The following is a 26,796-nucleotide window of genomic DNA, read 5'->3' on the forward strand; positions in this document are numbered from 1 at the left end:
AGCGAGCGAGCGGCGGAAGCCCACCCGGGGAGCTCTGGCGCCCGGTGAGTGTCTTTGCAGCCTCCTCCACGCCCGCCCCAGGCTGGTCTCTGCCCCGGAGCGCCCGCCCCCGACTCCTCCGGATGCACGGTGGGAGGGAGCCGCCCTGGCCTACCTGGCAGGGCTGCCGTGCAAGTGGAGGAGATCAGGAAGGGGAGGGGGCGCCTCCTCGGAAGGGAAAGAAAGAAAGAAGTGGGATGGAAGGGGGTGGTTGGGAACAAAGAAAGAAAGCAAGGAAAAGAAGCATGAAGGGATTATTAGAAAGAAGGAGACAGAGATGTTCCAGCGGGACATCAGGAAAAAACTTCCTGGCTGTTAGAGCAGTATGGCAATGGAACCAATGCCCTTGGGAGGTTGTGGGCTCTCCCACACTAGAAGCCTTCAAGAGGCAGCTGGACAACCATCTGTCCGGGATGCTTTAGGGTGGATTCCTGCATTGAGCAGGGGGTTGGACTTGATGGCCTTGTAGGCCCCTTCCAACTCTGCTATTCTGTGATTCTATGGAAGGGAAATGGGTTTGCCTTGCAACAGAGAAGTAAAAAGGAGCTGTTAATATAGTCTTTCTTCAAGGCTAGGAAGGCTGGAAGAAACCAGCATCCAGCTTTATTTTCTTCCTCTCCTGCCTCCTTTTCTCCTCCTGCCTTCCCTTGTCATTCCTTCCTAAACCCCACAGAAGCAGAGGAATCCCCCCCGCCTTGCAGAACGTGTCTCTGCACAGCACAGGCGTTGCCCAGCCTCACCCAACCTGGGGCCCTCCGGATGTGTTGGACTGCAACTCCCATCATTCCTAGCCAGCATTGGCCCCGTTGGCTGGGAATGATGGGCATTGCACTCTGGAGGGAAGGCTGAGCTACACTTCAGAATGGCCTTTCCCAACCTGGTGCCCTCCAGATGTTTTGGACATCAACTCCCACGTTCCCATTGGAGACATTGGGGCTGATGGGAACTGTAATCCAAAACACCTGGAGGGGAGCAAGTTGGGGAAAGCCGCTTCAGAATCAACTCTAGTATAACTCTTGGTGGTTGGATTCTGAGGAAGGGGGCATACGTTGATGGTAGAAACCCACGGTTTGCATCCAGAAGGTCCCAGGTTCAATCCCAGGCACCTCCAGGTAGGGCTGGGCTGTGTCTATACAATGCAGCTTTTGCCTCCTGCTTCCCCCCAAAACCACGCAGCGTCGCTGCTACAAAGCGGCATCAGAAGAGTTCCATGGGCAGGAGTGAACATGGGCTCTCCAGCCTGGGAAAAATTGCAGCGCTGTCGTCAGATGGTGGGAATGGGAAACCATGCAAACTTTTTTTCCTTTATGGCAACTCTGCACAACTCTGCAAGTCCGTAGCAGCGTATTTGCGCTGCTACAGTTCATTTGATTTATATAGGGTGGCCCTATGGAAAGGAGGACTAGGGCTCCTGTATCTTTAACTGTTGCTTAGAAAGGGGGATTTCATTCAGCAGGTGTCATGCGGCACCTGGTGAAGTTCCCCCTTCCTCACCACAGTGAGGTCTGCAGGAGTTATACAAGAGTGATGAGATACAAAAGAGGGCAGGGCTCCTGCAGCTTTAGTTGTTGTGATAAGGAGGGAATTTCACCAGGTGTTTGCTTGCATACAAATGACCCCTGCTGAAATTCTCTTTTCCATACAACTGTTAAAGATTCAGGAGCCCAGTCCTCCTTTCCATAGGGTCATCGTAGCATCATATGTCTTAACTGCCCTTACTTTTGTTCCCCGGCTTTTACATTGTCATGGCAGCCATTCAGAGGCTTATTCAGCCGTTCCCTGCATTCCTGCACCCACTTTCTTGACCCGAACCAAAGCCGCCACTGACAGATGAAGAAACAACGTGGTGACATCGGTGCAATTTAAAAAGTCGCGGTAAAACAGCGCTTTGAAAAAGCGCCATTTCACGGGGAAAGCCCAAGGGGGCTGCTAGTTGGCGGCTGCGTCATTTAAACAATGGGGCGCAACTGCACAGCCACGACGGGGTATATAGAGCATATAGACAAGCCCCTGGACAAATTCCTGCCTGAAACCTTGAAGAACCGTTGCTGCCTGTCAGTGTTGACCATACTGGGCTAGGTGGACCGAAGCTCTGATTCAGTATACAGCTGCTTCTAATGTTCCTGTGCTGCTCCCAGCTCTCTAGAAGCTGCCAAACGCTGATTCAGATCATGAGTCTATCTGGTCCAATAATGACTGGGAGCAGCAGCCCAAACGTGGGGCAAAAATGTTTTCCAAACCAGGTACCTAAGATCCTTTTAACTAGAGTCCTGCCCCCACCCCCATCATTTTAAACTCTTTATTTATTTTTATTTTATTACATTTATAGACCGCCCCATAGCCGAAGCTCTCGGGGCGGTTTACAAAGGTTAAAAACAGTGAACATTAAAAGCAAATATAAAAATTTAAAATGATCAAAAGCATAAAAACACAATATCCATTTAAAACAACTATTTTAGGGTCAGTTAAAAACTCAGCATATGTTGTTAACTGCCTGGGAGAAGAGAAAAGTCTTGACCTGGCGCCAAAAAGATAATGTTAGTGCCAAGTTAGAGATCGTTTCATAATTGGGGGGGAGACATGAGAGCACTCTTCAAATACTTGAAAGGTTGTCACACAGAGGAGAGCCAGGATCTCTTCTTGATCCTCCCACAGTGCAGGACATGGAAGAATGGGCTCAAGTGACAGGAAGCCAGAGTCCGGCTGGACATCAGGAAAAACTTCCTGACTGTTAGAGCAGTACAATAATGGAATCAGTTACTTAAGGAGGTTGTGGGCTCTCCCACACTAGAGGCCTTCAAGATGTAGCTGGACAACCATCTATCAGTGATGCTTTAGGGTGGATTCCTGCATTGAGCAGGGAGTTGGACTCGATGGCCTTGTAGGCCCCTTCCAACTCTACTATTCTATGATTCTATGCACTTATGTGCTACCGGTGGGTTCCCCCCGGCCACAGATACCCTCTCCCTTGCTGCCATCCTGAGAGCTTCCCTCAGAGTAGGCACACGGAGGAGGACCTTAGATGTTGATCACAGTGTACGGGTAGGTTCATGTTGGGAGAGGCGTTCCATCAAGTATTGTGGTCCCAAGCCGTGTAGGGCTTTATAGGTCAAAACCAGCACCTTGAATTGGGTTCGGAAACATAGAGGCAGCCAATCTTTGCATGCTTAAAATGATATGTATTTGTACCATTTATGTACCGCTGAATATAATAGAATCAGCGGTTCACAACATTAAAACACAATGTTAAAACGCTTCCAACTACAGTAAAGGAGCAGTAAAATAGGCCCTCAGCGGTATGCGTGCTGTTCATGTCCCACCAGCTCCCTTCTGGATTATGCCCCAGTATCCTGCTTTCAGCAGGGTGTTCCCTCTTCTCTCTTGCGTAAGAAGCTTTTATCCGCTCCGCTCCTCAGGTCTCCCTCCTCCCCACCACAAAAAGTACGCCAGGCAGGTGGGCATGACTCAGACTTTTAATGCCTAGCTGTAGGTCATGGCTTAATTGTCAACCCCCCTGGACTTGTTTTGAATGCTAGGAATCAGCCCCGGAGCATGTGACGTAATAGCAAAGCAGGAAGTGCCTCAGGGCATGTGCAGAGTGCCTTTCTCTCACAGTAAACCCTCTATGGAATTTATTTCAGCGTTCCTGATTTAATCAGTTAAAAGGTAGGCAGCAAAAGATTTTGATCAGTTGTTTAATAATTAGCAAATGTTTACTTATAGCAATCCTTGTTGAAAAAAGCAAAACAGACAGTCAGTTGTGAGCTTAAAGTAACATCTTCCCTTTGATCCTAAGTTTATGAGAAGGGGCAAGCGCACCAGTGGCCAAAATTGTGGACACTTCGAAATTTTCATGTTTTGCAAATTTGCATGCTAATAGAAAATGTTCTGTTTCATGAAATTCAAATGTTTATGTATCAATTGAAAGAGAATATCATGCTGAATTCAATACAAAAAACAGAATGCAAATACCTGCAGTACAAAAAAAGTTATGCTTACTTTAGTCTAAAAAAATAAGACTAAAGCTGCAGCTCGTGCAAAATGCAGCAGCCAGATTGATTTCGGGAACCAGAAGGTTCGACCATATAACACCTGCTCTGGTCCGCTTGCACTGGCTGCCTGTATGTTTCCGAGCCTAATTCAAGGTGCTGGTTTTGACCTATAAAGCCTTACACGGCTTGGGACCACAATACCTGACGGAACGCCTCTCCCGACGTGAATATACCTGGTCACTACATTCAACATCTAAGGTCCTCCTCCGGGTGCCTGCTCCGAGAGAGGCTCGGAGTGCGGCAACGAGGGACAGGGCCTTTTTGGTGGTGGCACCCAGACTATGGAACGATCTGTCTGACGAGGCTGCTATCTTTCCGGCGCCAGGTTAAGACTTTCCTCTTTGCCCAGGCATATGGCGGCACATCTTAATCACCCACATGTTTAGTTTTTTAACAGTTTTTAATGCTTTATGTGTGTATGTTCTGTGTTTTAGAATTTTAAATTTTGTATACTCATTTTTATCTTAATTTTAGAATTTCTGTAAACTGCCCAGAGAGCCCTGGCTATGGGAGCGGTATATAAGTGTAATAAATAAATAAATAAAATAAACAGGTGTGACTGAGTGAAGAAGTGGATTGGAATTACAAACTCTACTGGCCAATCACAGCCCTTGTTCTGGGGACCAATCACACAGCAGTAGCTGCGATACATCCTGTTTCAAGTGGGGGAAAGTCAGTTTTGCTGTCTGTTCTGTAACTGAAGCGCAATTGGAGATGGTGTGAATATTTGAAGTATTTCTCAAATATCATAAATAACATCATAAATACAGCAATGGCACCAAACAAAAGAGTTGATTGGACACCCAGGAAAAGAAGCAGGGTTGTTGTGTTATGTGAATCAGGTCTTTCAAATGATATATAAACATTTGAATTTCGTGAAACAGAACGTTTTCTATAAGCATGCAAAGTTGCAAAACATGAAAATTTCAAAAAGCGTCCACAATTTTGGCCACCACTGTAGCTATGCTTGCGGAATGGGACTTCCCATGTCCAAAGGCAAACTGTTACTTATTTATTTAAAATATTTCTTGGCTGCCCTTCAGGGCAAGAGCCCACTCACGGTGGTGTACAAAAGTAAAACACCTCATAAAAGCCGATGCAGTATTAAATATTTATTTATTTTGTTTATTAATTACATTTCTATACCGCCCAATAGCCGGAGCTCTCTGGGCAGTTCACAAAAATTAAAAACATTCAAAGTATAAAACAACAGTATAAAACCATACGATAAAATACAATATAAAAGCTCAAACAGATAAAAACAGCAGCAATGCAAAATTACAAATTTAAAACACCAAGTTAAAATTTATTTATAGACTGTTAAAATGCTGAGAGAATAAAAAGGTCTTCACCTGGCGTCTAAAAGCATATAATGTAGGTGCCAAGCGAACCTCCTTAGGGAGCTCATTCCACAGCCGGGGTGCCACAGCAGAGAAGGCCCTCCTCCTGGTAGCCACCTGCCTCACTTCCTTTGGCAGGGGCTTGTGGAGAAGGACCCCTGAGGATGACCTTAGGGTCCGGGCAGGTACATATGGGAGGAGGCGTTCCTTCAGATAGCCTGGCCTCAAGCCGTTTAGAGCTTTAAATGTTAATACCAGCACTTTGAATCGGGCCCAGACCTGCACTGGCAGCCCATGAAGCTGGAAAAGGACTGGCATGATGTGGTCTCGTCGGCCAGTCCCTGTTAGTAACCGTGCTGCCCTGTTTTGTACCAGCTGAAGTTTACGGACCATTTTCAAAGGCAGCCCCACGTATAACGCATTGCAGTAATCCAAATGAGGGGTTATCAGAACGTGGATAAGTGTAGCGAGGCTATCTCTGTTCAGATAAGGGCGCAGTTGGTATATCAGCCTAAGCTGATAAAAGGTGCTCTTTGCCACTGAGTTCACCTGTGCCTCAAGTGACAGTTCTGGATCCAAGAGCACCCCCAAACTACGGACCTGATCCTTTAGGGAGAGTGCAACCCCGTCCAGGACAGGGCAAACATATATAGTAAAAGCACAAGAAAAACAGCAACAGCAGGAAGCATTCTTAAAAATCAGGAAACACCAGCATAAAACTAAAGATAATTAGAGGAAGGCCAAGGTAAAGTAGTAGGTTTTCAGGCCCTTCTTAAAAGCCTGCAATGATGGGACCTGGTGGACCCTGATGGCAACTGCCAGTGTGGTGTAGTGGCTAAAGTGTTGGACTTTGAGTCGGGAGATCTGAGTTCTAGTCCCCACTCAGCCCTGGAAAGCCACCTGGTGACTTTGGGCCAGTCACAGACTCTCAGCCCAGCCTACCTCACAGGGTGGTTGTTGTGAGGCTAAAATGAGGAGTTCCTCGGAGGAAAAAAGGTGGGGTATAAATGCAATAAATAAATAATAACTTCTTTCGTTGGTGTGGGGCCACCGTGGAAAAGGCCTCTCTCATGTGGCCATCCGTCTAACTGCCCTCACAGGTGGGGAAGTGAGAAGAGCATTATTATTATTATTATTATTATTATTATTATTATTATTATTATTATTTATTTATATAGCACCATAATGTGTGGGCAGGCTGATATGGGTAAAGGCGGCCCTTCGGGTAATTTGGTCCCAAGCCGTTTAAGGCTTTAAAGGTCAAAACCAGGACTTTAAATTGAGCTCAGAAACACACCAGTCACCAGCGCAACAACAACTGGGATTGTTTAGCTTGGAAAAAAGGAGGCTAAGGGGAGACATGATAGAGGTGTACAGAATTGTGCATGGTGGTGTGGAGAATGTGGACAGGGAGACATTTTTCTCCCTCTCTCAAAATACTAGAACCCAACGGGGTCATCCCATGATTGCGGGGGAGGTTCAGGACAAATAAAAGGAAGGACTTCTTCACACAGCGCAGAGTTAAGTCATGGAACTCACTAGCACAAGATGTAGTGATGGCCACCAATCTGGATGGCTTTAAAAGGGGGTTGGATAAATTACTGGAAGAGTGTCCATGGCTACTACCCCTGATGGTTGTGTGCTGTCTCCAGTATTTGAGGCAGTAAGCCTGTGTGCACCAGTTGCTGGGGAACATGGGTGGGAGGGTGCTGTTGCACCATGTCCTGCTTTGTTGGTCCCTGGCTGAAGGCTGGTTGGCCCCTGTGTGAACAGAGTGCTGGACTAGATGGACCCTTGGTCTGATCCAGCAGCACGGCTCTTCTGATGTTCTTTGCTGGTGCACTATAGGCGTTATATGATCAAATCTCCCCACCAACACTCGGGCAGCCACATTCTGCACCAGCTGAAGGTCCTGGTCCGTCTTCAAAGGCAGCCCCATGGACAAACATGGGGCAAGCTGTTGCCTTCATGCCCTGCATGTGGGTTTCTGGTTGGCCACTGCTTGGTGCGGGGAGGAAGGTCTGAGACTACATGAGCCTTTGTTCTGATCCATTGGAGCTTATTTATTTATTACATTTATATACCACTTTCTAGTGAACTCTCAAAGTAGTTTACAGGAATAAGTACGTGTCAATAAAACAATTGCTCTTCTCCTTACAGGCTGCTTCCATTCTGCTGCCTGGAAAGTTTGCCAGCGCCGGTTGGGTTCTCCCTGGGGTGTGTGGGGACTGTGCATCCTCCCTAGTGTGGCATCCGCCATGTCTCAGAAGAGGCGGAAGCGGAAGCCGCCTGGCTCAACGGAGCCTGAAAACGACGTGGCGGAAGGCAGAGCTCCGGCAGGCAGCACCGGGACAGCGGCTGCGGCAGAAGCACTCTCTGCGTCTAAAAGGAAGAAGGTGGAAAAGGAGGCTGGAAACGGAGCAGCTGGGTCCTTGGCAGAGGCGGTGAGGCAGGGCCGCCTTAAAGTGGCCCCCTCCGTGGCAGAGTTCAAGTATAACAAGAAGCGGGTCCGCCTGGTCTCGAAAGACTGCAATCTCAAGGAAGGGCCCCGGAGCGTCTTGTACTGGATGTCACGGGATCAAAGAGTGCAAGGTGAGCGCTGAGCCTCAGCGTGGAATGCAATCCGTCTGGGCTTCCGGCAGGCCTACCCAGCTGAATTTTAAGCCATGGTTTAAAGTGCCTTCTGAACACAGCCTGGCTTTCTGGCTTAACCACCATGGTTAAAGCCGTGGTTTAAGGTGCCTTCTGAACACGGCCCGGCTTTCTGGCTTAACCACCATGGTAAAAGCCATGGTTTAAAGTGTCTTCTGAACACGGCCCGACTTTCTGGCTTAACCACCATGGTTAAAGCCGTGGTTTAAAGTGTCTTCTGAACACGGCCCGGCTTTCTGGCTTAAAGAGCATGGTTAAAGCCATGGTTTAAAGTGTCTTCTGAACACGGCCCGGCTTTCTGGCTTAAAGAGCATGGTTAAAGCCATGGTTTAAAGTGTCTTCTGAACACGGCCCGGCTTTCTGGCTTAACCAGCATGGTTAAAGCCATGGTTTAAAGTAGGGGTGTGCACGGACCCCTCGCTCCGCTTCACTTGCAGATCCGCCATTTTCCGGATCGGGCCGCTCCGCCCCGCCCCCGCTCCGCCCACTTCCGCTCCGCTCCGCTCGGAGCTCCGGATCCGGATCCGGAGCTCCGTTTTTTCCCCCCCCATAGGCTTGCATTGAAAGCTAAAAAATTATACAACTTTTTTTCTGTTCAAGTTAGAAACCTCATGTTTGGCACCATGACACCTCATGGGGATATACACACGCACGCCAAGTTTCAAAGCAATCCCATCATCCCCTGATTTTTGGGGAATTTTTGAAAATCAGGCACCCCATTCACACCCCTTTCCATAGCTCCGTCAATTTGCACGTTAGAAACCTCAAACTCACCACCATGAAAGCTTATCCAGGGATACATATGCACGCCGAGACTCAAGGCAGTCCCATCATCCCCTGATTTTTGGGGAATTTATGAAAATCCAACACCCCTTCCATAGCTCCATCAATTTTGCACGTTAAAAAAAAACCTCAAACTCACCACCATGACAGCTTATCCAAGGCAGTCCCATCATCCCCTGTTTTTTGGCGGGGCTTAAACCTGCAAAATTTGGAACTTCCAAAACTCCAAGTGAGCGCAGGAAGGACTTCTCCCCTGAGTCAAAGCCACACACACACAACATCCCTGCGAGGTGGGCAGGGGAGGAGGGAGGGAAGGCAGGCAGGCATGCAGCTGGCATTTCTGGGGGCATAAGGAAGTGAGCCAAGGATAAGCCAGTAATGCATATAAAATGGAATAAATCAATAAATAAACAAAGGAGGGGTGGAATTAAAAGCAGCAGTGTTGCTCAATAAACAGCAAGAAGATTTTTTTTAAAAAGGCTATATCTGTCTTTTACCAGCAATAGGGGGACGTGCCCAGGGGAGGGGGAAGCAGCTGCCAGTTCAACTCAAGACAGCCACCAACAGCTCTGAGCTTGAGAGGTAAACGCTCACTTCAACTCATAACAGGCATCGCTCCACCACTAAGAAGTAAACGCTCACTTCGACTCATGATAGGCATTGCTCCACCGTTTTACTCTTTTTGGAAGGCTCTAATGGCCTTCCAGTGCAGGAGAGAGTGGGGGCACGTCCATGATGAGATGCCCTAGGGGAGCTCATCCCCTTGCACCACATCTTTTCAGTTGTTCCCCAAAGTTAGGGTGGGTAGCAGTGCTGTGTTTCTATCTCTTATTCTTGGCTTAGTATATGATTTCAGGTTGTGTTTGTGCATTTGGTGGGGCTACTGTGTTAAAAAGCACTGGGAAAAGCCCGTTCAGATGAAGAAAGAGAAGTTTCCCAGAATCCCAAGTTACCCGTTTTGCCTATGCCCTCCTCTAACTTTGGGATCATGTGATCATGACCGGGAGCTGACTCTGCCCCTCAGCCCTTTGAAAAAGGTATTTTTCCCGCCGATTTTTTAAAAACTTCTAGCGCGCGACCCGGACAACGCAGAAAGTTGAGAGTAGTCTCAAAATGACCCCCATCCATGACTCTCTGTGCACAAGAATTTTCAGAACGATAGCTTAAAAACCAACCCAGTTATGCCCGAGTCTTTCCCTCAATGCAATCCTATGGGCGAAAAGCCGAAAACGCCGTTTGAGCTGCGCGGTTGACCCGATTTTCAAAAAAATATAGCACGCGACCCGCACGACGCAGAGAGGCGAGAGTGGTCTCAAAATGACCCCCATCCACGACTCTCTGAGCACAAGAATTTCCAGAACGATAGCTTCAAAAAGAACGTAGTTATGCGCGATTATTTGCCGCAATGCAATCCTATGGCGAAATGTTTTCAAGATGGCGACCGGAGCGCTCCGCCTGAACTAGGAGCTCCGAAAAATGGTCGCTTCTCTTCGCCTTGCTTCTAGGGGTCCGCGGTCCGCTCCTACTCCGCCTCTGGGTAAGGCGGAGCAGGCCAATCCGCTACTGCTTCTACGCTCCTAATCGGAGCGGATCACACCCCTAGTTTAAAGTGTCTTCTGAACACGGCCCGGCTTTCTGGCTTAAAGAGCATGGTTAAAGCCATGGTTTAAAGTGTCTTCTGAACACGGCCCGGCTTTCTGGCTTAAAGAGCATGGTTAAAGCCATGGTTTAAAGTGTCTTCTGAACACGGCCCGGCTTTCTGGCTTAACCACCATGGTTAAAGCCGTGGTTTAAAGTGTCTTCTGAACACGGCCCGGCTTTCTGGCTTAAAGAGCATGGTTAAAGCCATGGTTTAAAGTGTCTTCTGAACACGGCCCGGCTTTCTGGCTTAACCAGCATGGTTAAAGCCATGGTTTAAGGTGTCCTCTGAACACGGCCTGGCTTTCTGGCTTAACCACCATGGTTAAAGCCATGGTTTAAGGTGTCTTCTGAACACAGCCTGGCTTTCTGGCTTAACCACCATGGTTAAAGCCATGGTTTAAGGTGTCTTCTGAACACGGCCCAGCTTTCTGGCTTAACCACCGTGGATAAAGCCATGGTTTAAGGTGTCTTCTGAGTAATCCAAGATCTGGATCTACACAAGGGGAGGTTTCCGTTGCCTTGCGGTGGCTGCAACAGTGTCTGCTCCACAGCTCAGTGTAAAATACGAGACCTTCCCCGCGAGGTCTCTGTAGGTCAGCCTTCCCCAACCTAGTGCCCTCCAGATGTGTTTGACTACAAGGTCCATCATCCCCCAGCCAGCAACGTGAGGGGCACGACAGCCTGGGGTGATGGGGGTTTGTAGTCTAGGGAGTTTTGGTGGGCAGCTGTGCACCCCCTCTTGAAGGTGTGGGCCCTGCAGGCGCCCGGCTCTACCGCCTGCAAGGAGGAAGGCACCTCGCCAGAAGACCAGCGTTAATTTCTCCTGGCCTGCGGATGGGCAGCCTGATCCTGGAGTGCGCTGGGGTGGTCCTCCCTGGCCCCTTGCAGCCACTGGCTGCCTCTTGCAGACTGACACTTTGCCTGCTGCTTTCTCTTCCCAGATAACTGGGCCTTCCTCTACGCCCAGCGCCTGGCCTTGAAGCAGAAGGTCCCGCTCCGCGTCTGCTTCTGCCTGGTGCCCAAGTTCCTGGAAGCCACCATCCGCCATTTTGGTTTCATGCTCCGCGGCCTCAAGGAAGTGGCTGAGGTACGGGTGCGAGGGAAGGCGTGGCCTAGGGATGGGCAGGAAGTACTGGGGCGTGTGTGTGTGTGTGTGTGCAAGTGACCAGTCCATCGTATGATACCTTTTGTTTGTTTGTTTATTTATTTATTGCATTTATATCCCGCCTTTTTTCCTCCAAGTAACCCAAAGCGGCATACATAATCTTCCTCCTCTCGGTTTTATTATCATCACAACAACCCTGTGAGGTAGGTTGGACTGAGAGTCTGTGACTGGCCCAAAGTCACCCAGTGGATTTCCATCCATGGCCAAGTGGGGGACTAGAACCCGGCTCTCCCGACTCCCAGTCCAACACTTTAGCCACTACACCACACAAAGGCCATTACAACCACAACAATAAAACAAGATGTCTCTATGACAGCCAAAATTCTTGCAAACTCGTAGGGAGAGAATTCATATAAAAGAACCAAACTGAGAGAAAAGAGGAGACATGAGAGCACTCTTCAAATACTTAAAAGGTTGCCACACAGAGGAGGGCCAGGATCTCTTCTCGATCCTCCCAGAGTGCAGGACACGGAGTAACGGACTCAAGTTAAAGGAAGCCAGATTCCGGCTGGACATCAGGAAAAACTTCCTGACTGTTAGAGCAGTACAACAATGGAATCAGTTACCTAGGGAGGTGGTGGGCTCTCCCACACTGGAGGCCTTCAAGAGGCAGGTGGACAGCCATCTGTCAGGGATGCTTTAGGGTGGATTCCTGCATTGAGCAGGGGGTTGGACTCGATGGCCTTGTAGGCCCCTTCCAACTCTGCTATTCTATGATTTTATGATTCTTTCTAGAAAAGCTTCTAAGTATATTTCAGAAGGCAGCAGATTTTTTAATTGCTTAAACCACCCGGTTCTTTTCTTCCTGGTGTCAGGGCAAAATGAGCTTTGTGGCTCTAACTAATGTCCCATTCCTTTCAGTGGATATACTCTAAGTAGGGATAACGTTGGATACAAGCCTTTGCGTGCAACAGACATTTCTTGTGGGCTCTCCCACACTAGAGGCCTTCAAGAGGCAGCTGGACAGCCCTCTGTCAGGGATGCTTTAGGGTGGATTCCTGCACTGAGCAGGGTGTTGGACTTGATGGCCTTGTAGGCCCCTTCCAACTCTGCGATTCTATGATTCTAGGCTGGTAAAGAATGATACGGACCCTAGTAGTAATAATCACAGAAAATTACAGCAGGTGATCCCCTCTGCAATCTACACCTGATTTCTTTAGGGAACTTTTGGTGGGTTTTTCGAGCTGCTGCTTTAGCAAACGTTGCAACCTTGATTGCCATCGCTTTGCTGTAATCTGCTAACAGATCACAGATCATATTAGCAGTGGTCCAACCCGCTCTCAGGAGATCTCCCAGAAAACGATTCCTGATATCGTTATACTGGTGGCTCCGGTGTCAGTGGGGTGGCGAGTCCGCTCTGGGTTTTAGTCAGAACTCTTAACGGAGCTATTCGTGGTGATTGGAGAGCTCCTTTAGCGTTCTGACTGAAACACGGAACGGATTCGCCGCCCCACTGACATCTGAGCCACTGGCCTCCACTGGTTTTAGGAACTGTCACAATGGAACAGTGTAAGAACATACGAAGAGCCCTGATGCTGGATCAGACCAAGGGTCCATTTAGCCCAGCACTCTGTTCCCACAGTGGCCAACCAGCCATCGGCCAGGGACCAACAATTAGGACATGGTGCAATAGCACCCTTCCACCCACGTTCCCCAGCTTACTGCCTCAGATCCTGGAGGTAGTTTCTGTAACGGTTGTGTTTCTGTGCTCCAGAGTGCTAAATCCCGCTTTCTATTCTTTGCTTTCTAGGAGTGCAGGGAGCTCAGCGTCCCCTTCCATCTGCTCATCGGCTTCGCCAAGGACACGCTGCCCCCCTTCGTGACGGAGCACGGCGTCGGCGGGGTGGTGACGGACTTCGCCCCCCTCCGCGTGCCCCTGCAGTGGGTGCAAGACGTCCGGGACAGGCTGCCCCTTGACGTGCCCTTCGTCCAGGTGGGGGAAGTGGGGAGGGAGCCTGGCCGGGGGCTGGAGGGGGTGATCCATGCAGGGCTAGAGGATGTGAGTGTCTGAACAGACAAAACAGTTCACCACCGTTTTTTTCAAGTAAAGCAGATTTTGTCACCTGGATTCCTGGATAAGAACATCAGAAGTGCCATGCTGGATCAGACCAAGGGTCCATCTAGTCCAGCACTCTGTTCACACAGAGTGTGAACCAGCCATCAGCCAGGGACCAACAAAGCAGGACACGGGACAACAGCACCCTCCCACCCATGTTCCCAAGCAACTGGTGCACACAGGCTTACTGCCTCGAATACTGGAGATAGCACACAACCATCAGGGCTAGTAGCCATGGATAGCTTTCTACTCCTCCAGGAATTTATCCAAGCCCCTTTTAAAGCCATCCGGATTGAATCATAGAATAGGAGAGTTGGAAGGGGCCTACAAGGCCATCGAGTCCAACCCCCTGCTCAATGCAGGAATCCACCCTAAAGCATCCCTGACAGATGGTTGTCCAGCTGCCTCTTGAAGGCGTCTAGTGTGGGAGAGCCCACAACCTCCCTAGGTCACTGGTTCCATTGTCGTACTGCTCTAACAGTCAGGAAGTTTTTCCTGATGTCCAGCTGGAATCTGGCTTCCTTTAACTTGAGCCCGTTATTCCGTGTCCTGCACTCTGGGGGTGTGGTAGTGAGTTCCATAATTTAATTATGCACTGTGTGAAGAAGTCCTTCCTCTTGTTTGTACTGAATCTCCCACCAATCAGCTTTAGGGGATGACCCATTGGGGTTCTAGTATTTTGGGAGAGGGAGAAAAATGTCTCCCTATCCAGATTCTCCAGACCATCCATAATTTTGTACACCTCTATCATGTCTCCCCTCAGCCTCCTTTTTTCCAATTTATTTATTTATTTATTGCATTTCTATACCACCCAATAGCCGGCGCTCTCTGGGCAGTTTACAAATAACAGGGACTGGCTGGCGAGATCACATTGCGCCAGTCCTTTTACAACTTCGTTGGCTGCCAGTCCAGGTCCGGGCCCGATTCAAAGTGCTGGTATTGACATTTAAAGCCCTAAACGGTTTGGGGCCAGGTTATTTGAAGGAACGCCTCCTCCCATATGTACCTACCCGGACCTTAAGATCATCTACAGGGGTCCTTCTCCGTGAGCCCCTGCCAAAGGAAGTGAGGCAGGTGGCTACTAGGAGGAGGGTTTTCTCCGCTGTGGCACCCCGGTTGTGGAATGAGCTCCCCAGAGAGGTCCGCCTGGCGCCTACACTGTATTCCTTTCGTCGCCAGCTGAAGACCTTTTTATTCACTCAGTATTTTAACACTTAATTTTAACTTAAATTTAAATTATACTGTTTTAACTCTGTATTTTAACCTTATATCAATTTTGCTGCTTGGTTTTATCCTGGTTGTGCTTTTTATATTGTATTTTGTATTTGTATTTTTAACTTGTTGGTTGTTTTATGATGGTTTTAATTTTTGTGAACCGCCCAGAGAGCTTCGGCTATTGGGCGGTATAAAAATGTAATAAATAAATAAATAAATAAATAATAAATAATCCCAGATGATGGAACCTTCCCTTATAGGAGGAGATACTAATATGGATAATATTTGTTTGTTTATTACATTTTTATACTGCCCAACAGACGAAGCTCTCTGGGATGTTCACAACAATTAAAATCACAAAGTACAAGACGATAAGATACAATTTAAAAGCTTAAAAATGCAATTTAGAAGTAAAAATATATATCACCGAACAGAAGCCAGCAGCAGTTCAAAAATTTTAAATACAATACCACTTTAAAAAAGAAACTGATACGTTATCGGTCAGTTTCATTGTCTGTTTTATGTGTCGAACAATAATAATAATTAATATATTTCTTACCTGCCTCTCCCTCTGGATCGAGGCGGGGAACAATATTAGATACAAATACCATAAAATCCACAAAACTGATTAAAACATAAAACTTATACAACATTAAAATAACAGTCAAATACCTTAAAATTTGACTGGGTTAGGCCTGTGGAAAAGAGGGTTTCAGATGTCCCGATGAACTGGTGAGCTTATAACCAGTTGCTGGGGAACATGGGTGGAAGGGTGCTGTTGGGCCATGTCTAAGGTGACCATGTGAAAAGAGGACTGGGCTCCTGTATCTTTAACAGTTGTATTGAAAAGAAAAATTCAGCAGGTTCCATTTGTATATATGGGGAATCTGGTGAAATTCCCTCTTCATCACACCAGTTAAAGCTGCAGGTGCCCTTCCCTCTTTTAAATCTGGTCACTCTAGTATAGCTCCTGCAGCTTTAACTGTGGTGATGAAGAGGGCATTTCACCAGATTCTCCATATATACAAAAGACACCTGCTGAAATCCCCTCTTCATCACAACAGTTAAAGCTGCAGGAGCTATGCTAGAGTGACCAGATTTAAAAGAGGGCAGGGCACCTGCAGCTTTAACTGTTGTGATGAAGAGGGAATTTCACCGGGTTCTCCACATATACAAAAGACACCTGCTGAAATTCCCTTTTCTATGCAACTGTTAAAGATACAGGAGCCCTGTCCTCCTTTTCATAGGGTCACCCTAACCATGTCCTGCTTGTTCATCCCTGGTTGATGGCTGGTTGGCCACTGTGTGAACAGAGTGCTGGACTAGATGGACCCTTGGTCTGATCCAGCATCAGGGCTCTTCTTATGTTCTTAAGCTGCCATCAGACTGGTAGCAAGGCTTCGGACTAGTTCTGGCGTGCACCCACATCGCTGCCACAATGATACTTACCTGTATCAGTGGGCCGTCACAGGTAGAACTTCCACATGACCACAAGTTCTGTGGGGTTCCTGTCCTAACTTTTCAGCTGACTGACAACACGTGTGGAGAAGTCGGACCATGGGCAGGCATCTGGGAACAAACCGATTAAGTCAAGGGGCACCCAAGTTCCGGCCTGTTCAGAAGACACCTTAAACCCTGCTGGTGGCAGCCTTCGGTGAAGCAGCAGAGTTTAAGGCGTCTTGTGCGCTGCGTTTTGCTAAACCCTGCTCACTCACTAACCACAGTCGGACCGTGGCTTAAGGTGTTGTGTGCGACAGAACGGCTTGTGGTTAGTGCTAACCCCAGAGAACCACAGTTTCGCTAACCACAGAGCCTCGAGTGTCGTCTGTGCTAGAGCTCCTTGTTAATGGGGAAAATAAAATAGAAGAATTGAAGGAGATTTTTGTAGTGGCTTGAAACCCCCGGGCCCACTGCCACTTCAGAGTTGCAGCTGCTCAGATATTTTGGAGAAGTGCATAGAATCGACCTTGTGCTCCCCCTTCTGCCTTTCAATTGCCTTCCTTTTCGTTTTTACCTCTCCAGGTTGATGCCCACAACCTGATCCCTTGCTGGGTTGCCTCAGACAAGCAGGAGTACGGGGCAAGGACGATTCGCCGGAAGATTCACGACCGGCTTGCAGAATTCCTTACCGAATTTCCACCTGTCGTGAAGCACCCTTACCCCGCTGAGTTCCAGGCAGAGGTAACTGTTATTTGGTTTGGGTGTGTGTGTGTGTGTGTGATCCTCAGACTTTGGCCCACGGCTGCAGTCATTCTGGTGAGTTTCTCTTCTCTGCAGGCTGGGAATGATGGGAGTTGTGGTTCAGCACATCTGGATGGCGCCAGGTTGGGGGCAGCTGGGCTAACCAGATGTTTTCAGATAATCCACCACCAGGACACAAAGGCAGCAGGCCTCTGCTGCTGTTTGTCCCTCAGCAGTGTATTTAGGGGTAGACTCCCTCTGAAGCTGGAGGTTCCATTTAGTTAGTATAGGAATAGCCATTGCTAGACCTTTCCTCCTCTGCATTTATAGCCATATATGACAATGGCCGTTGTCACATCTTATGTTGACAAATTCCAGCAGTTCCAGATGACTTGCACGAAAGATTTTCTTTTGCACAATGCACTAATTATCTTGAGGAATTTGTTACATGGGAGAGGGCCTTCTCGGTGGCTGCTCCAGTGCTCTGGAACTCTCTTCCCAGGGAAGCTAGACTGGCTCCCTCCTTGATGGGCTTTCGGAGGCAGGCAAAGACTTTTTTGTTCCAGCAGGACTTTGGCAAATAATCTGGGCCTCCGTCTATGCTAAGGGCTTTTAAAATTATCATGTATTTAAAACGTTTAATATTTTGATACTGTAATATATTTAAAATATTTCTTTGTTTTAAACCAGTATTTTCTGTATTTTATGCTTGATGTTGTTTATTTATTTATTTATTTATTTATTACACTTATATACCGCTCCCATAGCCAGGGCTCTCTGGGCAGTTTACAGAAATTCTAAAATTGAAATAAAAACAAGTATACAAAATTTAAAACTCTAAAATACACAACATGCACACATAAAGCATTAAAAACCGTAAAAAAAAAAGGTGTTCCCCACCTTGATCCAATCAGAGAGGCAGGTAAGAAATAAATTATTATTATTATTATTATTATTATTATTATTATTATTATTATTATTGGTTTTAAAATGTATACATTTTAAATTTTGTAATGCTGCCTTGAGGCCCAGCATTGGATAAAAAGCAGGATATAAATAAATATAATAATAATAACAACAACAACAACCTCCAAATGTCTGCATTGATCAGGTGCAGATGCTGGGGAACATGGGTCATGGGGTGCTGTTGCACCCGTGTCCTGCTTGTGGGTTCCTGGTCGACAGCTGGTTGGCCACTGTGTGAACGGAATGTGTAGATGGACCCTCGGTCTGATCCAACAAGGCTCTTCTGATGTTCTTAGGAGAAGGAAGTGTCATATTGCTGTTCATGCAATTGGGTGTTTCAGCTAGCTCTCGTGAGCCCCCAAACCTCACACACACTTTCTGCAGAGCAGAAACTCACACACAGCGCTATGGGGAGGGCTGTAGCCGTTTACTAACAGGGACTGGCCGGCAAGATCACATCATGCCAGTCCTTTTACAACTTCATTGGCTGCCAGTCCGGGCCGATTCAAAGTGCTGGTATTGACATTTAAAACCCTTAACGGTTTGGGGCCAGGTTATTTGAAGGAACGCCTCCTCCCATATGTACCTACCCGGACCTTAAGATCATCTACAGGGGCCCTTCTCCGTGAGCCCCTGCCAAAGGAAGTGAGGCAGGTGGCTACCAGGAGCAGGGCCTTCTCTGCTGTGGCACCCCGGTTGTGGAACGAGCTCCCCAAAGAGGTCCGCCTGGCGCCTACACTGTACTGCTTTCGTCGCCAGCTGAACACCTTATTCTCTCAGTATTTTAACACTTAATTTTAACTTAAATTTAAATTGTACTGTTCTAACTCTGTATTTTAATCTTATATCAATTTTGCTGCGTGGTTTTTATCCTGGTTGTGCTTTTAACCTGTTGGTTGTTTTATTATGGTTTTAACTTTTGTGAACCGCCCAGAGAGCTTCGGCTATTGGGCGGAATAAAAATGTAATAAATAAATAAATAAATAAATTTCTCCGCTGTGGCACCCCGGTTGTGGAACGAGCTTCCCAGAGAGGTCCGCCTGGCGCCTACACTGTACTGCTTTCGTCGCCAGCTGAAGACCTTTTTATTCACTCAGTATTTTAACACTTAATTTTAACTTAAATTTAAATTTTACTGTTTTAACTCTGTATTTTAATCTTATATCAACTTTGCTGCGTGGTTTTCTCCTGGTTGTGCTTTTGATACTGTATTTTGTATCTGTGCTTTTAACCTGTTGGTTGTTTTATTATGGTTTTAACTTTTGTGAACCGCCCAGAGAGCTTCGGCTATTGGGCGGAATAAAAATGTAATAAATAAATAAATAAATAAATAGCTCACTGTGGTAGAGCGCCTGCTTTGCGTGCAGAAGTTCCCAGGTTCGAGTCTCGGCAGCATCTCCAGGTAGGGCTGGAAAAATTTATTTATTTATTACATTTTTTTTTATACCGCCCAATAGCCGAAGCTCTCTGGGCGGTTCAAACCTCTTGCCTGCAATCCTGGCTTCCAGCCAGTGTCGACAAGCTTGGGCTAGATGGACCCAGGGTCTCACTTTGTATTAGGCATCGTCCAAAGTTCATACGGACCTCAGGATGTGCTTGTCCCAGGAAGCCATTCCTTGCCACGGACGCTCACCGCCGTGCCTTCCGTGACTCTCTAGCCCATCGACTGGGAGGCCTGCTACGCCAGCCTGGAGGTCGACCGCACGGTGGAGGAGGTGGATTGGGCCCAGCCGGGCACGGCTGCCGGCCTGAGGATGCTGGAGCAGTTCATTCAGCAGCGGCTCAAGTTTTTCGGCACCGACAGGAACAACCCCAACCGGGCAGCTCTGAGCAACCTTTCGCCGTGGTTCCACTTCGGTGAGTGGGCAGCGGGACACTTCCTGGAGGTTGGCTGCACCGCCCGGCTTTTAATCCTTTGGGGGGCTACCCTAGGTGGGGTAAGGTGTCCATTCTGCCCCATAGGGTGCAAGAGTGGCGGCAGTCTTCATCAATACAAAGCCCAGAGATCTCTGCTGGAGTTAGAAATTGTGATGGGACAGGAGGAGGAAGATAATTGGGCCCAGGTAATTTAGGACAGAGGTAGGCAGCCTGGTGCGCGCCTGATGTTTCAGGCCACAGCTCGCATCATTCCAGGGGTCCCAACCTTTTTAGGTCACTGGACACGTTTGGAATTTTGAGAGGGTGCTGTGGCCGCTCTCACAAAATGGCTGTCCTGAGAGGGCTTGGCCATTCCTAAAATGGCGGCCTTGGTGGGCAAGGCTGGGCCCAAAACGCTCATTTCCCTGAAGGCAAATTGGTGAGACTAAAATCTCAGAGTTGGGGTCTGACCTCAAACACAAGTCCACTCTTTTGAACCCAAATGAAGATGGCGCTCGAGGCCAGCCCTGCACTTTGTAGCGTGACCACCTCCCAGTTGAAAATAAAAATCTGGGCGTGGAGCCTGCCAGGCGCCAAGAGAGGTGTCCATGGGTGCATTGGTGCCCACAGGCATGGAGGCCCCAGCCTTTGCCTCATTGACCATGCTGGCTGGGGCTAATGGGAATTGTAGTCCAAAATATCTGGAAACCACAAGGCCGCCTACCCCTGAATTCGGCCCTTTTTTGGCGGTCGGTTTCCCAGAGGGGTGCTGGCGAGGTCCGTGTCACCAACCCCACGATCTTGAGGGTGGTGTGCCGGTGAGTGGTGTGTGGTTCCTCCCGCAGGCCAGGTTTCTGTGCAGCGCGCCATCTTGGAGGTGCGCAAGCAACGGGGCCGCTACAAAGAGTCAGTGGAGGGCTTCGTCGAGGAGGCCGTGGTGCGGAGGGAGCTGGCGGACAACTTCTGCTATTACAACCCCAACTATGACAAAGTTGAAGGTAACTGAACCGGCTGCTTTTGCTTCCCTCTGTTCTGTGCGGCAGCAGCTGGGGGCTCGCCTCGCAGGGTTGTTGTGTGTGAGGGTAAATGAAGTTATATCCAACAGAGGACATTTTAAAGCATTGCTTTAACCATAGTGATTAAGCCAGAAAGCCAGGCTGTGTTCAGAAGGCACCTTAAACCATGGCTTTAACCATAGTGGTTAAGCAGAAAGCCAGGTTGTGTTCAGAAGACATCTTAAACCATGGCTTTAACCATGGTGGTTAAGCAGAAAGCCGGGCCCTGTTCAGAAGACACCTTAAACCATGGCTTTAAGCCAGAAAGCCAGGCCGTGTTCAGAAGGCACCTTAAACCATGGCTTTAACCATGGTGGTTAAGCCAGAAAGCCAAGCCGTGTTCAGAAGGCACCTTAAACCATGGCTTTAACCATGCCGGTTAAGCCAGAAAGCCAGGCCGTGTTCAGAAAACCCCTTAAATAATGGCTTTAACCATGGTGGTTAAGCCAGAAAGCTGGGCTGTGTTCAAAAGACAAGTCCCACCCACCCACCATGGTTAAGCCAGAAAGTTGGGCTGTGTTCAGAGGACACCTTAAACCAGGGCTTTAACCGTGGCGAATAAAGCAAAAGGTGTTATTCACTGTGGTTAAAGCCATGGTTTAAGGTGTCCTCTGAACGGGCCCACAGTGTCCTCCTGCTAGCAGAACGGACATCAGTGGCAGATCAAATGCCCCCCGCTCTCTAGAGGTGGGAAGGTGCATTGCTTCCGTTAATTTCAACGAGGCTTGTGCAAGGAGAACTGTCCCATCCCCCCTGAAATTTGCCCCCTATCAAGGCGTGGGTGTTTAGGGAGTGGGCTATTCAGCTTTGTTGCACCCAGCACCGTGACGATTTGGTCCTAGCCTGCCCTTTGAAACTCTTCCCTATTCAACAAGAACGCAAGGAACAGTTTCCAGTTCAAAGTTCGCCTACTGGGCGTCTTCAGAACCATCCGCTCCTGGGCATATACGCTGGGAGTTGGACTCCGAATTGGGTTCCCGAGTGGACGCTCTGCTGACCTCTTCCCCCTCCTTCCTGGTTTGTTTGAGGGGAGGGTGCGGGTGGGATTTGGCTTCACCCCTTCCCTTTCCAGGCCTTGCCGGAGCCAGCGCTGTGCTCCGCCCAGACACCTTACATTGCCTGTCGCCCTTCAAAGGTGCTTACGACTGGGCCAAGACGACCCTGAAGCTCCACGCCAAAGACAAGAGGCCGTATCTGTACTCACTCAGGCAGCTAGAGGAAGGGAAGACGCATGACCCTCTCTGGAACGCTGCGCAGGTAGTCTAAATTCTGAAGGTGCAGGAGGGAGACACCATCAACATGGGTTGGCCAGCTCCCTTCGGTGGGGGCTTCCCCACACACCCAGCTCTTCTGTGGAGGGGTCTCCCCCTTTTAGGGTTTCTGGTCGGCTGGATGCTGTGCCCTCTCCGACATACAGCGCAACACCTCCACCAGTACACCCTTCCTTGTCTTCATATCCAGGGATGACCAAATCTCATGGATTCTGTGTTCAAATATTTGAACGGTTTTCACACAGAGGAGGGCCAGGATCTCTTTTCCATCATCCCAGAGTGCAGGACACAGAATAACGGGCTCAAGTGACAGGAAGCCAGATTCTGGCTGGACATCAGGAAAAAATTCTTGAATGTTAGAGCGGTACAACAATGGAATCAACTCGCTAGGGAGGTTGTGGGCTCTCCCACACGAGAGGCCTTCAAGAGGCAGCTGGACAACCATCTGTCCGGAATGCATTAGGGTGGATTCCTGCATTGAGCAGGGGGTTGGACTCGATGGCCTTGTAGGCCCCCTTCCAACTCTACTGTTCTAGGGTTCTCTCCATTCCACCAGGTTTCTGTTATATCTAGGTTCTCCTTTAAAACGAGGCACTCCAACTCTCCCTTTTGGCTCAGAGGCTTCTGCTATTAGCATAGAAACACCTATACATGGTGTCCCTCCCCAGGTGTCTCTGGCGTCTGCCTCTTGCTCCATGGCCTTTTGGACTGGCTATCATATTTCACCATATGCTCATGGCTTATTCTCTCCCTGTCCCCATTTGGCTTTCAACCTGAACCCAATGCCTCCCAGCTCCTACTGGCTTTCCCCCAGTTTAAGAGCTGCTTGGCCACGTGTTTTATGTCAAACGCCAGCGGTTTCTGGTTCAAGTGGAGCCCGTCTCTCCTGTACAGGTTTGACTTGTGCCAAAACGTCCCCAGTGCCTAACAAATCAGCTTTGCCTATGTGGCTGGTCCTGGGAGTGCAACAGGTAGCATTTCAGAGGAAGCCACCTTGGTGGTCCTGGCTTCCTCAGTCTGATCCAGCAGGCCTCTTATGTCTTTATCAAAGTAAAGCCCAATCTCTATGCAATAATGTGTAGAACATGAGAAGAGCCTTGCTGGATCAAACCAAGGATCCATCTAGTCCAGCACTCTGTTCACACAGCTGTCAACTAGGGACCAACAAAGCAGGACATGGTGCAACAGCACCCTCCCACCCATGTTCCCCAGCAACTGGTGCACACAGGCTTACTGCCTTGGATACTGGAAGTAGCACATAACCATCAGGGCTATTAGCCCTTGATAGCCTTCTCCTCCAGGAATTTATCCAATCCCCTTTTAAAACCATCCAAATGGGTGGCCATCACCACATCTTGTGGTAGTGAGTTCCATAATTTAACTCTGCGCTGTGTGAAGAAGTCCTTCCTTTTACCTGTCCTGAATCTCCCACCAATCAGCTTCATGGGAAGACCCCGTTGGGTTCTAGTATTTTGAGAGTGGGAGAAAAATATCTCCCTCTCCACGTTCTCCACACCGTGCATAATTTTCTGCCCCTCTATCATGTCTCCCCTTAGCCTCCTTTTTTCCAAGCTAAACAATCCCGGCTGTTGTAACCTTCCCTCATAGGAGAGATACTCCCATGATTCCATGCCTTTGAGCACGGAAATGTGCTGCTATGGTAGCTCACCAGCCCTTCCCAACCTCTCTTGTCTCAGCTGCAGATGGTTCACGAAGGGAAGATGCATGGCTTCCTGCGAATGTATTGGGCCAAGAAGATCCTGGAGTGGACCAGTTCACCAGAAGAGGCCCTACAATTCTCCATCTACCTTAACGACCGTTATGAACTGGACGGCAGGGACCCCAATGGATATGTGGGTGAGTGACAGGGAGAAGCTGGGAGGTCCTCTAAGGCTGGGCAGAGATTTCTGGATATTGAGACTTCTGCTCCTAGAAGCCCCTGCCAGCATGGTCAATGGTCAGGAATGCTGGGAGTTGAAGTCCAAAACTGCCCACCCTTGATTGAAGGAACTTTTTGACAGCACATGACTACCAGACAGGTTAGTTCTCAGTCTCCATTTTGGGTCTTCCACAACCAACATGAGAATCACTAGCTCTTTTCTCCATTGCAGAAGAGAAAGGGAAGAATCTTGTACTGCCAGCTACTGTGGAGAAGGCAACCTTCTCCAAGGCCCACCTTGACACAAGACACCCCTCCTTCATTCTTTGGCACACACACAGATGACTTGGGAGGATGAGCGGGGTAGCGGGGGATCAATGGCGACCCAAAATCAGGATTGGCTAGTCATCCAGAACTGATGGACCCCTGATGAAGCTTATGGATCATCAGTGGTTAGGAGATAGTGTCAATCCTGTACAGGGACAGGCAGGCCTGGAGGCAAAGAGCCAGGTAGTACATCTTCCAGGCTTCTTCCAAGCTGTGCTGTGGGCTGGTCTCTCGTGCTGTAGACTAGAGGCAAAACCACACTAAGGCACAAGAAGGGCACATGAAATAGATGTACTTTCACCTGATTTGGGCTTGATTTTTCTCCCTCTTTCCTAATACTAAAACCCAACAAGGTCATCGCATGAAGCTGAATGGCGGGAGATTGAGGACAGATAAAAGGAAGTAGTTCTTCACACAGTGTATAGTGAAACTATGGAATTCACCACCACAAGATCTAGTGATGGCCACCATTTTGGATGGCTTTAAAAGGGGGTTGGATAAATTCCTGGAGGAGAAGGCTATCAATGGCTACTAGCCCTGATGGTTGTGTGCTATCTCTAGTATTCGAGGCAGTAATCCTTTGTGCACCAGTTGCTGGGGAACATGGGTGGGAGGGTGCTGTTGCATTCATGTCCTGCTTGTGGGTCTGTGGTCGACAGCTGATTGGCCCCTGTGTGATGGACTAGAAGGACCCTCGGTCTGATCCAGTAGGGTCCTTATGATAGAGCACCTTTGCCCAAAAGGCTAACAAGGCAGTGTTGTAGTTCTTTCTCCTCCCATAATGGGTCAGCTATTATAAGCTGTACGCAGGGCTTCCCGTTATCCCTATCGCTTCCAAATCACGTGAGGTACTGGTTCCTCTCTCTTCGGCTCTGGTTAGGCCTCATCTAGAGTATTGCGTCCAGTTCTGGGCTCCACAATTCAAGAAGGACGCAGACAAGCTGGAGGGGGTTCAGAGGAGGGCAACCAGGATGATCAGGGGTCTGGAAACAAAGCCCTATGAAGAGAGACTGAAAGAACTGGGCATGTTTAGCTTGGAGAAGAGAAGATGGAGGGGAGACATGAGAGCACTCTTCAAATACTTCAAAGTTTGTCACACAGAGGAGGGTCAGGATCTCTTCTCAATCCTCCCAGAGTGCAGGACACGGAATAGGTGGCTACCAGGAGGAGGGCCTTCTCTGCTGTGGGACCCCGGCTGTGGAATGAGCTCCCTAAGGAGGTTCGCTTGGCACCTACATTATATGCTTTTAGAGGCCAGGCGAAGACCTTTTTATTCTCCCAGTATTTTAACTGTCTATAAATAAATTTTAACTTGGTGTTTTAAATTTGTAATTTTGCACTGCTGCTGTTTTTATCTGGTTGAGCTTTTATATTGTATTTTATATTATGGTTTTATACTGTTGTTTTATACTTTGAATGTTTTTAATTTTTGTGTACCGCCCAGAGAGCTCCGGCTATTGGGCGGTATAGAAATGTAATAAATAAATAAATAAATAATAACGGGCTCAAGTTAAAGGAAGCCAGATTCCAGCTGGACACCAGGAAAAACTTCCTGACTGTTAAAGCAGTACAACAATGGAATCTGTTACCTAGGGAGGTGGTGGGCTCTCCCACACTAGAGGCCTTCAAGAGGCAGCTGGACAACCATCTGTCAGGGATGCTTTAGGGTGGATTCCTGCATTGAGCAGGGGGTTGGACTCGATGGCCTTGTAGGCCCCTTCCAGCTCTGCTATTCTATGACTCTACATCCTGAATTGCTCCAATTTCAAGGGAGGAATTTGGGATGGGTCTGAGAATCCTGCATCCTGGGATTTTCAGGAAGACTTGGATGTGATGTGTGCGGGTCCAACCTGTGAATAATGGTGCTTCTCCTTTGCCTCTATCTGTTGCCTTGCTCAACAGCATGTGCCTGCATACCTCAAACAGAAAGGCACAAGCTGAGACTTTTTTGTTCTCTTTTTGCCTCCACTAGGCTGCATGTGGTCCATTTGCGGGATCCATGACCAAGGGTGGGCTGAACGGGCTGTCTTTGGCAAGATCCGCTACATGAACTACGCCGGCTGCAAGCGGAAGTTTGACGTTGGCCAGTTCGAGCGCAAGTACAGCCCGTGCAAATTCACCCAATAGCCTCTGCAGGGCAGCGGTGATGACAGAAACTGGAAACACCAAGGACATTCTAGCTTTGCTGGCAAGTCAAGATTTGCTTTTCCGTTCCTGAAGAGCAAGAATATAGCTGCTCTTGGCTGGAGCACAGGCCATTTTCCTTGGGTGACCTCTAGATCCATCTGGAGTAGAAAAGAATCCCTTCCTCCAAAAA

The 26,796-nt window shown here is 48.4% G+C and overlaps 1 protein-coding gene across 1 annotated transcript; it reads left to right on the forward strand.

The window, feature by feature from the left end:
- On the forward strand, positions 1-26,796 carry LOC134402369 (deoxyribodipyrimidine photo-lyase-like). The gene is made up of 10 exons (XM_063131785.1): positions 1-44; positions 7,592-8,023; positions 11,449-11,594; positions 13,423-13,605; positions 16,966-17,124; positions 19,749-19,947; positions 20,793-20,945; positions 22,138-22,259; positions 23,971-24,130; positions 26,452-26,796. Exons 2-10 carry the CDS (start codon positions 7,690-7,692, stop codon positions 26,604-26,606), a joined length of 1,611 nt encoding a protein of 536 aa, XP_062987855.1. The 5' UTR covers positions 1-44; positions 7,592-7,689; the 3' UTR covers positions 26,607-26,796.

This window comes from Elgaria multicarinata, chromosome 8 (assembly GCF_023053635.1).
Source record: "Elgaria multicarinata webbii isolate HBS135686 ecotype San Diego chromosome 8, rElgMul1.1.pri, whole genome shotgun sequence".
Taxonomy (NCBI): Eukaryota; Metazoa; Chordata; class Lepidosauria; order Squamata; family Anguidae; genus Elgaria; species Elgaria multicarinata.

Bases quoted from the DNA above. Each gene is read 5' to 3' on its own strand.
- LOC134402369 (XM_063131785.1), top strand. From the start codon at position 7,690: ATGTCTCAGAAGAGGCGGAAGCGGAAGCCGCCTGGCTCAACGGAGCCT. The intron at 13,606-16,965 runs GTGGGGGAAGTG...TTACCTCTCCAG, and splicing joins TTGACGTGCCCTTCGTCCAG to GTTGATGCCCACAACCTGAT. The intron at 19,948-20,792 runs GTGAGTGGGCAG...TTCCTCCCGCAG, and splicing joins TTCGCCGTGGTTCCACTTCG to GCCAGGTTTCTGTGCAGCGC.